The sequence below is a fragment of the Scardinius erythrophthalmus genome, assembly GCF_964197995.2.
Source record: "Scardinius erythrophthalmus genome assembly, chromosome: 13".
In the NCBI taxonomy this organism is placed as follows: domain Eukaryota; kingdom Metazoa; phylum Chordata; class Actinopteri; order Cypriniformes; family Leuciscidae; genus Scardinius; species Scardinius erythrophthalmus.
The window spans coordinates 7,426,450-7,444,624 of record NC_138233.1 but is presented as its reverse complement, the minus strand read 5'-3'; the positions used below and the strand labels follow the sequence as shown (position 1 = coordinate 7,444,624).

Genomic DNA, 18,175 nt, shown 5'->3' with positions numbered 1-18,175 from the left:
AATGCTACAACTTTTTCAATTTAAGACTTTCTGAGAGGCCTTAATTTGTGTAAGGGTGAATAAGGCTTTTGAAGACGAGGCTTTTGAAGACCCACAGAAACCCTGACTGGCCTCCACTCAACCAGTTCAACTTGTTTAACCAAGACTGTCAATGAATAGTTCTTTTTTGTGGTGATAATTAATCAAAATATGTTTGGTATGTAACACATTCGTCAACACTTCAGTTGCCTGAAGACAACTATGGGCGAGTTTCCGAGAAGAAGAGAGCGCTTTACTCATGAATGATTCCAGAAGGTCTGGTGAGCTCACAATAATTTTATCGTCACACTGATGAAAAGCATGTTTCAGTCTGAATTCTAGATTCAAAATCAAAATGAATGATATAGCTGATATTGTTTTGTAATGCAGAAATCCTCAGATCTGTGAAACAATAGGCCATGCAATTCATGTCAACTCGCAAGGCTTGTCAAACAACATCAATCATTGTGTACATTAAACCACAACATACAAAAACATGTCAAATGAGTCAGAGAACTCCTGTCTGCAATATCATATGTGTGTTTATATATTATAATAATTAATAGGGGATTGCAGAGCTTGGTGTCATGAGTGAAGGTTGCTATATCAAAAAAAAAAAAAATACCGAGTATCGTGGGCGTGGCCTCACACACACACACACACACACAACACACCTGAGATCACTTAACGTGCTCAGCAGGACTCAAGACACTGGGAAATGTACCTTATTTCTTGGTTTGTTTGGTTATTAGACGTTTTAACTCGATCCCTATAGTTTCCTTTTCTTTTATCTTCCGCATACATTATTTATACAACGAGGATCATTGTGTGAATCCATCATCAAATGACGCCCAATTCATCATCAAAAACATAACCAAAATAACGTGGTAAGTCTGAAGTTTAAATATTAGTAGTTTAAGTAACTGCTGCTTTATTTTCGTTTCGTTGTTGGAACAACAAAATGACAAAAAAAGAGAGAAATAAAAAACGATAGTGTATTTTAGTAGGCTACTTTTATGGAGCAGCACAAGTGGGAAATGAAGTGTAAACTGCAGTCTCAGCATATGAGTTTTTTTCCGTTAAAATGTTTATTTTTATTTTACATTTAATTATTTTTTGAAACCTAAATCATTTTTAATAAAATAAAGGTATAATAATTATGTATTAAAATGAAAATGAATTTATAATAATACAGTTTATTATAAAATTATAAATTGTATCCTGAATTACATTGACAAATAATTGGATTCTTGAAATGTATACTTTATAATGAAATGATTTTATAACAAAAATGTACCATGATATTCATAGTTTCAGCCAAAATACCATATTTACTAAAGTTATTGTTTCTACAACCAGTGGCGGAGCCAGGATATTTTCATTGGGATGGCCAGGCAGGGGCCAGGAACCAGTCTAGGGCGGCTCAGAAATTAGTTTGACTAGTACTGGTATGGACCGTTTTAACACAAATGAATACAATTAATATGAACTCAATTGTAATTGAGATGGTGGTGATATAGATCAAGTAATACTGAATGAATTTGGCCATTTTTGTCTTATTCCTCATCTCCGAAGAAAAAAAAAGCTCGCACTACAGCTAAAGTTCAATTTGCTCAGACAGCTTGGTTCTGGTTCTTAAAACCCCCAAAAGCTTGTTCTGCTTTATTGCATCTTCATGGATGAGACGTGCGGATAACTACATATACAGTAGTCAACCTTCATTGAATTTTTATATGAATTCTTCAACAATTCTCAGTTAGACTGTGAGATAAGTTGCAAAAACTTGCAACAGAAAAAGAAAACATTGAATGTTTAACATTCTATGAGTTAGTCTGGCAAAAAAAAGCCAGAATGTAAATTATTGTATGCACACATAAATGTGATCTATTTTTCATTTGTACTTTACCAACTAGCACAAAATTGGTGCATATTTACTAGTACAAATGCACAGTGCTCACATTTATTGTGCATTACCAATTAATATAAAAATACACATCAATTTGTGACTCATTGTGCTCTTATTGCTGTATATTTTAGTCCATACATTTAAGAGACATGTTCTTAAATGTGATGGAGATGTAACAAACACATACATGCGTTTTTTTTATGCTGCTTTAATCACCTCCACATTTAATCATGTTGTATTAAAGGCAGGGTAGGCGATTTGTTCTAGAAAAAAAAAAGTGTTATGCTGGTTAAAAGTTTCTTCACATCCTGACTGCAAGTTAAGTGGTCTAAATGGATTTATATTTATATAATTCGTCTGTGAAAGGCGTAGGACCATACAATGTTTGTCCAATCATTGAATGCGGTCTGAATGCAATGATATGATGTTCTATTTGCCTGTTAACATATGTATTTCCAATTTCCATACCTCCGCTTAAGCTGCTCGCGCAGATATTAAACGTCATCAGCGCGTTTCGTGCTGTGCAGAGTTAAGCAGAACGTATACTTTGTTTTCTTTACATGTCGAACGCACAGCATTGCAAAGTATACTTCTTTTACTCTTACGCGTACACAGGCATCCAACGCATGCGCAGTTTTGAACAATCTCTTGCCATGAGTTACAACCCATGTAAATATCTTTGTATTCTTTCATGCTAGAGTTGTACAAATGAGGGAATTTTCTTACCTTTTCACACCATCTCTTGTCTTTAGGCATCCATTGTCACTGTAGCTTGCATGCGTTCCGATCTGTTCTGTTTATGCTGTTTCTCTTTGACTACCTTGTGAATCGACACCCCCATGGCACGGTTGCCACCTTGTGCATGAACTAAGTACTTGTGGTAGATTTTTCCCTAAACCTAACTATCTGGGTCTCGTCTACAAATCGACGTCCCCTAATGTCTACTGTGGACGTTTAGTCTATCTGGGTCTCGTCTACAAATCGACGTCCCCTGGGTCTAGTCTACGTCCCCTGGGTCTCGTCTACAAATCGACGTCCCCGTCCACTAATAGTCACCTAACTAAATTGTCACCTAACTAACTTACTTCCTAAACTAGCTTCCTGCGCAGGAATAAATCGACAAACAGACTTCAGCAAATGTCCTTTAATTGCTTTAATCACGGTGAGATCTTCCCGAGCAGTTCTCAGGGAATCTCTCCCAAGAAGCAAGGCCGGAGGATCTCAGACAAATTCCATTGAGAATCCCACCAGAAAACACGGATACAACAGTTTTTATAGAATCGAGAAAACAAATAAGACTAACATGTCACCATCAATATGATTGGTTCAAAAGCCCCAACCTTTTCCCTCTGTCACTGGCACAAGCAAACTCTATTTTTGTGATCACTTATCACAAGGTTTGATAGTCATCTGTCTTGTTTCACTTCCCCTATTTGTTATTTACACGCACGCACGCACGCATGCACGCACGCACGCACACACGCACACACGCACACACACACAGCGTTTCCCAAAAGATTCGTAAGCCTAAGTTGATAACAGAGACTATTGGTGGCAATTGTTCTACGATCAACTTACGATGCTTTTCGGAAATGCAGCCCAGGGGCCTGTACTATGATGGTAGTTGAACAAACTCAGGGTTGCAGGATTAGTTTCGAGTTGACAAAACCAAACCAATCCAACCAGGCTTTGTTGGTACCATGATGCTGATCATCAACTTTCTCTGTCAACTCAGGCTCTGATCCTGAGTTTAGTAGTTTAGGTGTGACATCAGTAGCGAACAGCCAATCACATGCTGAGAAAGAGTGAAACTCATTCAAAACTCATTGAAATTAATTTCTCACGAGAGAAGCACAATTCACTTATTAAATAGAAGTATTTAAATATTAAAAATTTGAATAAGATAAAAGAAGAAAAATAAATAAAATAAAAGAAGAAAATAGCTCTCTATGGAAGAGGACAACTAAAAGAAAAAGTCTTGCTACTGTATAACAGTGCAAGTAAAAGTTGTGAAGTTAGTTTATACAGCTGATAAAGGTATAGAGAGAATTGAACATTAAGCTCATATGTAGTCATTTTATAGCTTCATATTGATTCTAAAGCGTATTTATATTACCTTTATATATTTATTCATTTAAACTCTGCGTAACTAAAATTAAACTAAAATTGTACGTGTGATCGATTAAGGGTATAATAATTACATAAATAATATCTAAATCATACAAATTTATTATTCTAAATAAGCATTACTAAAAGCCTGACGATTTTGTCTTTAAAATCATTTGCTATGTAGTGACCTTTAATTTGGAGTGGAAACAGGTGGAGTGACTATTGCATCAGACGTGTGTTACTTTGCTCACAGCTGATTGGTCCAAGTTCGTTTTGCAACCTCTTACCTGGAACAAAACCTGCCCCGGACCAAGTTAGCCGTGTAGTGTGAGTTACTATGGCGATGAACACTGCTAAAAGCCAAACCACTTTCATGGTGCCTAAAACCCAGGGTTGGCGCAAACTAAACTGAAACATACCTGGCTAGCAACTTAAACTGGCTTCATGATACAGGCCCCAGGTCAGTGCTCTTTGAGTTGTTTATGTTTTTTTTTTTTTTTTTTTTTTTTTTTTATTCATTTATTCCAGGCAATGGCACAAAAAAAAAATACAAGGTAGACAAAATATAGTTAAGTCATATAGTGCAAAAAAAAGAAGAAAAAGAAAAAACAAGGAAGAAGAAAAAATAAGTAAATAAATAAAAATAAAAAATAAAATAAAAATATACAGTATTCAAATATGATATATTATATTATTATATTATATGATATATTATATAATATATTATTATTATTAAAAACACTTTGGAAGATTATTACAATGTCTGAAGGAGAGAGTCCACATTAATTAATTAATCATACTTATGATTTTTATAGGTAGTAACAATAACTGTGGTATTTTGATGGAAACTTTGGAGTTTCCATGGGTATTTTTTGTTGATTTTTATTAAAATCTGAGTAATCTTGTGTAATACTAGTGACACCTGTGTTGACAGTCTGAGTCATTGATATATCAAAACTTTGATGGTCCATTTAACTTTAAATGTTCTTTTCCTCAGTATATGGCTTCATGTCTGTGCCGATACCGCCGGAGGATCCTGTTCTTCTGTTCGCCATGCATACTGCTGCTCCCAGTCTACATCTATGTCTCGATTTCTCTGATCTATGTCATGAAACACGGTGCACCTGGTGTTCATCCTGTGCTGCAGACACACTTTACTGCCAGTGGTCTCAAATTCTCCAGAGATCTGGCTCCCCATCCTGTGAAATCCTTCTGGAGAAGCGAGCTAAACAGTGGAGCACTATGGAACATTATCCAGTACATGACGGATTCCCAGCATAACCCCATCCTAAATCCTCGTCTGGCTGCAAACCCACCCGGTATTTCTTACAAAACAGGAAGGTCCAGAAGAAGTGGGAATGGATGCTCTCCAGATAATGAGATTAAAAATACAATGCCAGATTTCTCCACTCTACCAACGCAGATGAAAGATTTTGTGACCAGCATGCACTGTCGAGAATATCCGCTGATCATAGATCCTTTAGATGTTTGTGATGGTGGTCCACTAGCAAAGAATCGGGCACCAACGTTGCTCCTGGCCATCAAAACTCAGCCTGCGGATTTTGTGAACAGAGAAGTGATAAGAGAAACTTGGGGGCGTTCAGGAAGAATAAAAAGCCGAGGTGGGCAGCAAAGGCTTGTTCGCAGGGTCTTCCTTCTGGGGAAGTCCAAAGACTTGCATATTGAAGAGAAATTGCAATTAGAGAGTGATAAATATGGTGACATTATCCAATGGGAATTCATGGACACATTTTTTAACCTCACCCTGAAGGATGTGCTGTTCTGGAACTGGTTCCCAAGGCGATGCCCACATGCCCGTTTCATTTTTAAAGGTGATGATGATATCTTTGTGAGGACGCCTGCTCTCCTAGACTATCTGCTGGCCGAGGAGGCTAATAGAAGCTTTTCAAATGGATCCAGGCGGTCAAATAAAATGGAGGCGTTTGTTGTGGGGGACGTGATAAACAGTGCAGCACCAATGCGCTCTAAAGGGAGTAAGTACTACATTCCTGAGAGCTTCTTTAAAGGGACTTACCCATCATACACTGGTGGAGGGGGGGTGGTTTACTCTGGTTCTCTGGCCCATAGGCTTTTGGAGGTGTCGCAAAAGGTTCACCTGTTCCCCATTGATGATGTCTACCTGGGCATGTGTCTTCAGAGACTGGGAGTGTACCCTATCCACCACCCTGCCTTCCTCACCTTTGACTTCCCCAAGGATGAGCCCAAGGAACCCTGTGCGAATCACACCATCCTCCTGGTGCACAAGCGTAGCCCAGCTGAGATGTTCCAACTTTGGATCGAAACATTGATGCCCAGTTCTGAATGCAGAAATGCAACTCTGAGAGTCGAAACTAGAGTTGAGTTCAGATGAAAGAAGCCAGATCTCAACAAGTTTTTTTTAGTCAAAGCTGGTTCTCATTTTTTCCGAACACTTGAAAAACGAATGTTATGTATTGCATGGTCTTTTGTATAAACTTTTGTAATTTTGAACTTTTAACACATTTAAGTTGTGATAAAACAGAAGTAGTGGCAGATCTTGTCTTCCATATTGTGCCGTGAAGAGAATTTTGCATTTCATTGGAAGATCAAGTTTTTGATGAATGATATGTGTCTTTATAATTACATATTTTCAGGGGAACAGCATTCTTCATTGACAGAACTTTTTAAGGAGTTGCACCAGGGATGCAACCAAATGTTCAATTTTAGAGGGGACTGAAGGTAGAATTTTAACAGTTTGCCATTGGAAAAACCTATATTGATCAACAACTTATTTTAATATCAGAGAATATGAGTCCTCTTCTGTGTCTGTTTGGTTATAGGCCTGGATCATATCACGTGGAGTCATTTTTTCCTTGATATTTAGAGATAAAAGTGCTTGGAAAGTACTATAAATTCCTCAGCTCAAAAAGAGCAATGAAAATAATTTGCTTCAAACACTTTTGAAGTCAGATGAATGCACTGAACACATACACAGAGGATACATAAAGTTATTGCTGATATTTTATAGGAAAAGAAATATGTAACTATAAAACATCTTGGTTACTCATGTAACCTTTTCCCTAAGATAGGGATTCCCTAAGAATCACAATCACATCTGTGCACTTGCACAGACAAATGGCATTTCAGCCCACCAGGCCCGCCTGCCTATATAAGTCTGTGATGAATGCATTTAATCAGAATCTTTCGACTGAGGAGTGGCAAGCATTAGGGGCAGTCATGGCCTAATGGTTAGAGATTCAGACTGGTAAAACGAAGGTTGTGGGTTCAATTCTCAATCCCGGCAGGAAATTACTGAGGTGCCCTTGAGCAAGGCACCTAACCCCCAATCTCTCCCCGGGCCCCACAGTAAAATGGCTGCCCACTGCTCCAGGTGTGTGTCCACTATTTGCAGTGTGTGTATGTTCAGGAGGACTGCTCATGTGTGTGCACCAACTTGGACAAGTTAAATGCCAAAGACAAATTCTAAGTATGGGTTTCCATACTTGGCCATTATGTCATTTTCAGTTTCACTTTTTAAGCATAGAATCATGTGCAAGTGCTGTAGCGCGACCAGCTACACAATGCTCGTGAACCAAGGTTCCCTTCGATATGGTTCACTCGCATTGCGTCAGTTGCTAAAGCTTTGGGGAATGCAATCCAATAGCTCTGTGCTACAAACAGAGAACGGAAGCCCATCCTGTGAGCCCAGCCCTAGGGCACTCAAGTCCAGGCCTCTAAACAGGTTATTCATGGACAATACTAGGGTGAAAAATACACAGGGCAAGGCAAGAAATTGTCCAGAATAGCTAGGCTCAGGCCATGAGGCCAAAGCCCTTGGGGCATGCCCAATATGGGGCTTAATGGGGCCCAAAGCAGACTAAACCCCACAGAGGTCCTAGACTGGCTTAAGCGCACAGGATGTGGGCAGATGGGCAACCCCACAAAGGTCCTAGACTGGCTTAAGCACAGTGGGCAGATAAGTCCAAGTTATAGAGTCTGGCAAAGACGGCAAGGACCATCCGGTCATCGCACAGATGTCAAGAGTGGACACTGAAGAATGGACCATGCCCAAGGGGAGCCATTCCCCTGGTGGAGTGGGCATTGTAAGGAGGCGTAAGCCAGCGCCATCTATTTAACAAGATTGTTTTCGCTTTGCAACCAGCAGCCCGTAAGTGTGTCGTCCGAAGCAAACAAAAAGCTGTTCTGATTGTCAGAAATGGCTAGAGCGCTCAGCATACACTCTAAGAGCCCAGACTGGGCAGAGTAGGTATAAGGACTGCTCATCTTGCAAAGAGGGGAGAGCAGAGAGAATTATGACCTGTGCTCTGAACAGAGTGGAGAGCACTTAAGGTACATAGCCATGCTTCGGCTTGCAGTTTAGCCCAAACTTAAAGGCCTCAAAGGGCCATGAGGACTGTGGACAATTCCCAGGTCGGAACCGCATGGGATTGAGGCGGATTCAGTCTTCTGGCCCCCTTTAGGAACCTCACTATCAAGTTATTCCTGGGCCATTGTCTTTGTAGCACACAGAGCGAGGTCAGTTGAACAGACCTGATTCAATCAGGCTTCGGGATTAAGGAGAAACGAGTTCTGTTACCAGGGTTTCTGCAGGTTTTATGAAGGTAAATTTAAGACTTTAAATTAAATTAAAGAGCTTTTTAAGACCAAGTAAAGATAATTTAAAGAATAAATTGAAGGGAAAAATGTCTATATATTTTCTAAATAAAGATGTATAGGGAGAAACACAATTGCCCAGTTTCACAGACAAGGCTTAAACCTAGTCCCAGACTAAAATGCATGTTTGAGCTGTTTTAACTGAAAGCGCTGACACATCTTACATTATGTCAGTGCCATTGTTTTGTCTCAAGATGCACTCCAGTAATGTTTTTTTCTAAGGCACGTTTATAAAAGCGATATGTAAATGTCCTCATTGAACTAAACCCTAATCCTGGCTTAATAAGCTCTGTCTGTGAAACCCAGCCAATGAGTTGTATTGACAACACATCAAAATTTTAAAATACAACTTCCAACAGATATCCATTACTTATCCATTCATATTCACGACCCCCCAGATATATTTATTAAGTGTCAACTGCGGACGCTTGGGTCTCGATTGGAGACGCACCAGATAATTAGGTTCCAGGTATGTAGGAAAGATATTATGGAATTCCAAACCTGACTTAATAAATGCATAAATACATAAAGAAATGTAAAAAAAAAAAAAAAAAAACCTAAATTACTATTTATACTTCTCTTTATTTATGTATAATTATATAGCCTATTTTTCCACATTTATTTATTTTCACATTTATGTATATATGTTTTTATGTCTACATTTATTTATTTATACATTTATTGTCCTGTATGCTAATGAGGGGTGAGTGTTTTACCTCAGACATAGCAATCGAGCTCAGAGTGGCAGTGCTGAAGCTTTGAGGCCACAGTGACACTTTGTGGTGTGACCAAACAATATGTAAGAGGTTTGTGGACATGACTTTTCAGGTCATGCAGGGAACAAATTACTTAGAGATGGGCAATATGGCCAAAATCTTATATCACGGTTTATGTCCTTTAATATCACCCTAACTGTATGTATATAGGTTTCCCATACATAGGCCTACTCTTTATTCCGGACATGGCCGTAAAACAACAGCAGTTCGGGATTTCTAAAATGTCTGGGCACACATAAACAGAATCCGCTCATAAAAGACACTTTGACACGGAAGCGTGTCAAAATTATCCACTATTAACCACATTTTATGCCATGCATTGTAGATCCGTACACAGAAGCTAACTGCATTTTAATGTATCTTCCAAAAACACTGTTGACAGCAACAGAAACAAACTTTTCCATAAAGAGGTGATATTTCCGCTATAAATTGATTTCCTGGGGCATTTTTTAAAACTTAATAGTAGGCTATATGCATATCATCATGTAGGCTATAACTGATATATTCAGTTAATAAGGCAGTGTTACCAGTGAAATAAAATCAGTTTCAACAAAATCCATCTCCGCACTGCAGATGTGGGACGTGCAGACGCTAACTCTGAATGGCATTAGATATTATGTACAGACTGTTAATGCAGAGGAGCCATGGATGCATTCACTGTGGCCTCAAAGCTTCAGCACTGCCACTCTGAGCTCGATTGCCACGTCTGAGGTAAAACACGCCCTCCTCATTAGCATACAGAGCAATAAATGTATAACTAAATAAATGTATAACTAAATAAATGTGGAAATAAATAAATGTATACATAAATACATATACATAAATGTGAAAATAAATTAGAGGAAATAAATAAATGCATAAATAAATAAATAATAAATAGGGCATTGCAGGGCTTAAGTGTGTTTGCTATCTAACAAAAATAAATAAAGGGTTTAAACTTCACTAAACTAAAAGGATTTGAGTTCAAAACTACAATTAATGAACATATTTACTTATTTTTAAGAAATTTCATGTTGGCTGTTGTCCATGGTTGTACCTGTTCAATAGTTTTTAGGTACCCAAGACTTTAAGGTTTGTGTCTATAGAATTTGACTTCTAAAAATATGAGAAATATTCTAGTGAAAAGTGTGACAACTAGCCTCTGCCCGGCCTGTTTATCTGTTAGCTTTTATCGTGGGCGTGACCTCACACACGCGCACACACACACCTGAGATCACTTCACGCGCTCAGCAGTAGAGGCTACTCGAGACATTGGGAAATTTACCTTATTTCTTGATTTGTTTGGTTATTAGACGTTTTCACTTGATCCACATAATATCCTTTTCTTTTCTTTTCCGCATATTATTTATGTGTGAAGCCTATTATTGCGTGAATGACGCGAAATTCATCATATAAATAAGCCTGCATTACCAGAATAGTGGTAAGTCCAAAGTCTAAATATAAGTTTCGTTTCGTTGTTGGAACAATAAAATAATCACAAAGAGAGGAATAAAAACGATAGTTAGTATAATTTAGTGAATTAGGCTACTTTTATCTTTTAGAGTAGCACTAGTGGGAAATGATGTGAAAACTGCAGTCTCACCTTAGTTTTATATTTAATTTGAATACATTTGAATAAAATAAATGAATAATTAGTAGGGAAGAGCGGGGCACATCCTAAAAGTTTTTGACTTTCTCAGTTTGTGTAAATCCACTTGGGGTTCAGAGAATAAATTATGTGGTTTTGTTTTATTAATACAGTATACTTTTTTTTTCTTGATATACCCCGAAAGACTGGAAGTGAAATGTGACAACATTCCCCATAGGTGGGGCACGTTGTAACATAACCATATGAAAGATAAAAATGTTATCTGATCTAATAAAAAATAAATAAATAAACATTATATATATATATAATAGTTTAATACAAAATAGTTTAGTTATATATATATATATATTATATATATATATATATATATATATATATATATATATATATATATATACACTATTTTGTCAATAAAATACAATTATTTACTTTTAAAATAATTGCTTTTTTTAATAATTAAAAATAAACAAATTTTTGAGTTTGACAAAACACCGCAAGACACAGCTATAAAGCATATTTCAAAACATAATAATAATTAATAATTTCTTTATTATAGTTATTATATAGTCTTTATTCACTTTTTTTCTCATAGTTTCTCAATAGAATTCATAAATGCATATAGAATAGAATAGAATAGAATAGAGTAGAGTAGAGTAGAGTAGAATAGAATAGTTCTAATAGGGGCACATTGTAACTCAGTGTTAGAACATGCCCTACCTGCGTAAATGGGATTTCTGTCAGGACCACTATCGTCAAATACGATTGAAAATTAGCATAGTTAGGATTGGCTGTATGGTTCTGTTCTGGGCAAGAACTCCCTGCGCATCCGTGCAGACTAGCATGGATAAGAGCAGGGAGAGCAGCAATAACCTCCCTTATGGTAAACAGAACAGATCAGATTAGGGTTATTCGCTCCTGAGAAATGCGATAGCTGCTGATACTGAAGGAGCTTATACAGGTGCTGGTCATAAAATTAGAATATCATCAAAAAGTTGATTTATTTCAAGAATTCAACTTAACAGGTGAAACTAATATATAGACTCATTACATGCAAAGTGATATATTTCAAGCCTTTATTTGTTATAATTTTGATGATTATGGCTTACAGCTTATGAAACGCACAAAATCAAAATCCCAGAAAATTTGAATATTACATTCAAAAAATTACACAGTAATTACACAGTAATACCATGGTCATTGAACCAGCTTTTGGTTCTTTTGGCAGTGTGGGCAGGTGCAAATCCTGCTGGAAAATGAAGTCAGCATCTCCATAAAGCTTGTCTGCTGAAGGCAGCATGAAGTGTTCTGGAAATGTCCTGGTAGACGGCTGCATTGAGTGGACAGCACAGTGGACCGACACCAGCCGATGGCATGGCTCCCCAAACCAACACAGACTGTGGAAACTTCACACTGGACTTCAAGCATCTTGGATTGTGTGCCTCTCCATTCTTCCTCCAGACTCCGGACCTTGGTTTCCAAATGAGATGCAAAATTTGCTCTCATCAGAAAAGAGGACTTTGGTCCACTGTGCTTTATTAAATCCAGAGTCAACGCAGCCATCTAGGATATTTTCAGAGCACTTCATGCTTCCTTCATTTTCCAGCAGGATTTGCACCTGCCCACACTGCCAAAAGAACCAAAACCTGGTTCAATGACCATGGTATCACTGTGTAATTACTGTGTGATTTCATGTAATATTGTAATTTTCTGGGATTTTGATTTAGTGGGTTTCATAAGCTGTCAGCCATAATCATCAAAATTATAACAAATATAGGCTTGAAATATATCACTTTGCATGTAATGAGTCTATATATTAGTTTCACCTGTTAAAGGTACACTAAGTAACTTTTTTTGGTTCAAATTCTCAAAATCTCAAACCTCCAGGGAATCCTCCATTTTAAAAAACGCAGAACAGAAGAGAGTCTGCTGACAAAAAGAGAATGCGACAGAGCTTGTAATAAAAAGAAAGAACTGAGAGATTTGAACTGTTGTAAAAGTGATGCAGAAACTGCATTTTCATTAATCAGCAGGTAAGATATATTATTGAATAAATAAATGACCATATGTAGATCTCTAACGGAGTTCATAGTAAAGCATTATCTATTGGGAAGGGTCATATTCTGCACAGTCATGCAGAGCTGAAGCACAAACAAAACAATGTTCTTCTTCAATGCATGCAGCTTTGTTTTTTTTAACCGCTAGAGGGTTAAAAGTTGCATAGTGTACCTTTAAGTTAAATTCTTGAAATAAATCAACTTTTTGATGATATTCTAATTTTATGTCCAGCACCTGTATGTGTATACCGTGATAGGCGTCGTATTCCTATAGCCTAGGTAGACGTGTACACGCTTAATATAAACCCAGCTATAGTGTTTTCTGATAGTTAGATCAGCATTACAAAACTAGCCGATCTCAACTCTTAAATAACAGATATAAGATTAAAATAATATCAGATTTGTCTAATTTTAACGAAACACGAAAAACAGAGATGAAAAATTAACTTAAGTAAAACATTTTTACTTTTGCTATGGTTAAATGTTCAGGGATATCTTCCAAAGACTTCTTTAATTTTGGCAATTTTTTTTCTCTATATAGTGTTAAGGCAACTAGTAAATATGTCATGCTTACATGTGGTTAAACCATGTGTGTTTCAACTACAGCCCCACGTTTGTTTGCGCCCCGCTCACCCCTACCATAAGTAACAGTAAACCATGGGTATTTTTTGTAGATTTAATCTTGTGTAATAATACTAGTCACACCTGTGTTGACAGTCTGAGTGATTAGAGATAATACAATCAATTTGGATGGTCTGTTTGACATCAAATCTTCCTTTCCTCAGTATATGGCTTCACGTCTGTGGCGATACCGCCGGAGGATCCTGTTCTTCTGTTTGCCGTGCTCACTGGTGGTCCCAATGTACATCTATGTCTCCATGAATATGATCTATGTCTTGAAACACGGTGCACCTGGTGTTCATCCTGTGCTGCAGACACACTTTACTGCCAGTGGTCTCAAATTCTCCAGAGATCTGGCTCCCCATCCTGTGAAATCCTTCTGGAGAAGCGAGCTAAACAGTGGAGCACTATGGAACATCATCCAGTATAAGATAGATTCCCAGCATAACCCCATCCTAAATCCTCGTCTGGCTGCAAACCCACCAAGTATTTCTTACAAAACAGAAAGGTCCAGAAGAAGTGGGAATGGATGCTCTCCAGATCATGAGATTAACAATACAATGCCAGATTTCTCCACTCTACCAACACAGATGAAAGATTTTGTGACCAGCATGCACTGTCGAGAATATCCGCTGATCATAGATCCTTTAGATGTTTGTGATGGTGGTCCACTAGCAAAGAATCGGGCACCAACGTTGCTCCTGGCCATCAAAAGTCTTACTGCGGATTTTGTGAACAGAGAAGCGATAAGAGAAACTTGGGGGCGTTCAGGAAGAATAAAAAGCCGAGGTGGGCAGCAAATGCTTGTTCACAGGGTCTTCCTTCTGGGGAAGTCCAAAGACTTGCATATTGAAGAGAAATTGCAATTAGAGAGTGATAAATATGATGACATCATCCAATGGGAATTCATGGACACGTTTTTTAACCTCACCCTGAAGGATGTGCTGTTCTGGAACTGGTTCTCAAGGCGATGCCCACATGCCCGTTTCATTTTTAAAGGTGATGATGATATCTTTGTGAGGACGCCTGCTCTCCTAGACTATCTGCTGGCCGAGGAGGCTAATAGAAGCTTTTCAAATGGATCCAGGCGGTCAAATAAAATGGAGGCGTTTGTTGTGGGGGACGTGATAAACAGTGCAGCACCAATGCGCTCTAATGGGAGTAAGTACTACATTCCTGAGAGCTTCTTTAAAGGGACTTACCCATCATACCCTGGTGGAGGGGGGGTGGTTTACTCTGGTTCTCTGGCCCATAGGCTTTTGGAGATGTCGCAAAAGGTTCACCTGTTCCCCATTGATGATGTCTACCTGGGCATGTGTCTTCAGAGACTGAGAGTGTACCCTATCCACCACCCTGCCTTCCTCACATTTGACTTCCCCAAGGATGAGCCCAAGGAACCCTGTGCGAATCACACCATCCTCCTGGTGCACAAGCGTAGCCCAGCTGAGATGTTCCAACTTTGGACCGAAACGTCAAACCCCAGTTCTGAATGCAGAAATGCAACCCTGAGAGTCAAAACTACTTGTATAGCAGTTGAGTATAGCAGACAGAAATCAGTGCAAAACAACGTTTATTACAAAGCCTTATTAACAAGAATTATGATGCATAATCAATCTTAAAAGAGTTTCCTTTTAAGAAAACAAAAATGACTTTTAGATTGGAAACCCAGTAAACTAAACCAGAAACACCATCTGAAAGCCATTTGAGAGAAATGATTCAGCTCTGAAAATCTTAAGTCTCAGGCATTTTGTTTTTTAAACCCAATTAAGGTTCATTATCATAGAAAACTGGTCTTGGTCATGCTGTAGTGTAAGCATAGTCCAGTATCATTTGCAGTTTGCTTGTTTTATGCTCTTCCTTCATCTTCCTTTTCCTCCTCCTCATCCTCATCAGTCTCTTCCTCACTCTCACTGTAGAGAACAGTGGTACGATTGGTGTTCACGAAAAGATCACTGTCGTCATCCTCCGAGTCGCTGTCATCCTCCTCCTCCTTGGTTTTTCTTTCACTTTCTTTCGGTGTTCCCTCGTTCCTGTCATCGGATGTTCGATCCTCCTGGAATCCTGCTGGCCTGTGTGAAGTGTGAAAAGGAGGTTTACTAAACACATTTCAGCTTTGTTTTCTTGAACAGATCTGAACACATGAGTCTGGGAAGAATTACTGTTGTCTAGGGATAATAATAATGCAAATATAAATATTACAGACAAACATACTACAACTCCTATATAGTATATATTAGGGCGGTCAAAATGAACATGTTAATTTTTAACGCAGCATCCGTTTTTTCCCGTCATCCTTTGGCGAAGCACTGCTACTTCTGCGGAGTGATTTGCTCGCAGCACCCGAGAAGCCCCGTGGTGAGGAGCAGAGAGTTCGCTCAGAGCTGGAGTAAAGTAGCAGTGCTTCGCCTTCTGAGAATATAGTTCCCAGTATATATACGTTTAGAACTGTTACGGTTATGGTCAACTGTGACTATACAAATCACAACATGTAAATAGGAAAATGTTGGCGTTATTTTCTCACTTATTGGGAGCAGTATGCTAGCTGGAGCCATTTACCTCCAATCTTTGTGCTAAGCTAGGCTAGCGGTGGATGCGTCAAACAGAGTTACGGCACGCACGGAGATGAAAAGTGTATGTATGGACTTATTTAATTTTGAGGGATACGGTGAAGTCCCCAAAAGTCAGCGTGTTACATTAATAATGATTATTCTATATTTAATTTATAATTTATGCAGTGAAGACAGTGAAGTGTTTGATAGCTTTATTCAATTTCTGTATACATCCTTTTTGTGAAAATCTGAACCGGTCTGACTAGGCCAATAGAAAAAATTGAGCCCTGATATATTGAAGGGCAATGCTTAATGTGACATTTATTACAATGGGTTTATGTGAAGATTGTTTTAAGCTCACTTAAATTAAAAGATGTTATAGTTATTAAAGCCTAATACATGTTAAAAATAATGGCTTTTAATTATACTATCATGCTGAATGGCTATAATGGCTAAAATTAAGGGGGGGGGGCAATTTCATAGACATCAGTCGCAGTATTGGTATCTGTGATATTTAAAACAGGCTACTGTCTTTGTTGTTTCTACATCAATTTGGACATTAAACGTGAAATTACTACAAAATAAAAAAATCTATTAAAAACTTGAATGTTACATGTGATTAATTGCAATAAATTAATGTGTGATTAATTTGTTAAGATTTTAATTGATTGACAACAAATAATGTTTGTTTATATATAAAATGATATGGTATATATAATTAAAATTAGTTATTATAAAGTTATTAAACTAAAATGGTTAAAAAAGAAGACACAATGGCCTTACCAGACACCAAGTTTCCTCAGGTACTGAATGTGGTCCCTATAAAGTATGAAGCTTATTTCTCCTTTCACCTTTTCTCCTTCTTTAATAGGATCAACAATGACAAAGTCTCCTAAAAACAGAGAAAGATTGTGAAAACGTTTTAGTGCCTTTAAGAACAGAGTTGTTATGCCCAGGAAAGGCAGAACAAAGTAACAAACTAACCTCGTTTGATCCAGAGGTTCTTGCGGAACTTAGTAGGCATACTGACCAGGTAGCGCTCGCCACTGCCAGTCACAGCTTCATGGAGGTTATTGCCATTACTTCCCAAGACCTGTGATGAGGAGGAGGTGTGTAATTATTTACTAACATAGTATAATCAGAATATCGGGTTCTCAAAGCCGTACAGATCCCAAAAGCTACTGCAATTGTACCCTCATGATATGCTGGTCTTCAGTGGGTTTGACATAGTCCTCCAGAAGTTCTTTGACTACGTGTTTGCGTTTGGTTGCCTTTGACATGGTGGATATAAACCTCTGAAAAACGTGTCACCTGAAAAAAAAGCACATTTTTTGTTTGTTTGAGAAATTAAGTTAAGAGGCTGGTAACGTTATATGAGAAAACGCATGTGAACTGTCAAGAAAGAACAAAGTGGTACTTTCTAGCAAATTATCACATTAGGCCAACTCAGTTACAGAGTGTGTTTCTTTGCAATGCCTCATCAACATACACACAAACTATATATCCTGACAGCCTGGAAACCAGTGGCCACTATATCATGATCATTATAAATATATTATTCAAAATGCAAATCATTTCACATAAATCATGCAGCGGAAACATGTGCTCTTCATGTTGTGTTGACAAATAAAAAACCTTCAGTGTCTAGATTTCACACTGTAAAAGCTCACATTTCCATAATCACTTACCTAAAAACTGTACATGAACCTCTGGTTGTTTTCTGAATTTATTTACTAATGGCATTGAGATGAATTGAGAGCGTTTACTCGAATTTTCCAAAGAGAGATGTGAAGCAAAACGCGAACGACGACACAGGTTTAAAATTTTCAAATTAAAAGCCACATTGGGTGAGAGGATCATAGACTTAATAGATACATGTATTTTATATGTGTTTGGAGGGG

General features: G+C 37.9%; 2 protein-coding genes across 2 annotated transcripts; one reads left to right on the top strand and one right to left on the bottom strand.

Moving 5' to 3' along the window:
* Positions 1-688: 688 nt before the first annotated feature.
* LOC308701289 (uncharacterized protein) lies at positions 689-15,344 on the top strand (the record flags this gene model as incomplete). The annotated part of the gene is made up of 3 exons (XM_081383489.1): positions 689-905; positions 5,031-6,389; positions 13,890-15,344. Exons 2-3 carry the CDS (start codon positions 5,034-5,036, stop codon positions 15,342-15,344), a joined length of 2,811 nt encoding a protein of 936 aa, XP_081239615.1. The 5' UTR covers positions 689-905; positions 5,031-5,033.
* eif1ad (eukaryotic translation initiation factor 1A domain containing) lies at positions 15,279-18,129 on the bottom strand. The gene is made up of 5 exons (XM_081382464.1): positions 17,963-18,129; positions 17,468-17,585; positions 17,259-17,367; positions 17,058-17,166; positions 15,279-15,794 (listed from the first exon to the last, which is right to left on the bottom strand). Exons 2-5 carry the CDS (start codon positions 17,552-17,554, stop codon positions 15,572-15,574), a joined length of 528 nt encoding a protein of 175 aa, XP_081238590.1. The 5' UTR covers positions 17,555-17,585; positions 17,963-18,129; the 3' UTR covers positions 15,279-15,571.
* Positions 18,130-18,175: the final 46 nt, after the last annotated feature.

Excerpts from the sequence above, each read along its gene's own strand:
- eif1ad (XM_081382464.1), bottom strand. The coding sequence starts at position 17,554 with ATGTCAAAGGCAACCAAACGCAAACACGTAGTCAAAGAACTTCTGGAG. Across the intron at positions 17,368-17,467 it reads AAGACCAGCATATCATGAGG|GTCTTGGGAAGTAATGGCAA; the intron begins GTACAATTGCAG and ends TCCTCATCACAG. Across the intron at positions 17,167-17,258 it reads GAACCTCTGGATCAAACGAG|GAGACTTTGTCATTGTTGAT; the intron begins GTTAGTTTGTTA and ends CTCTGTTTTTAG.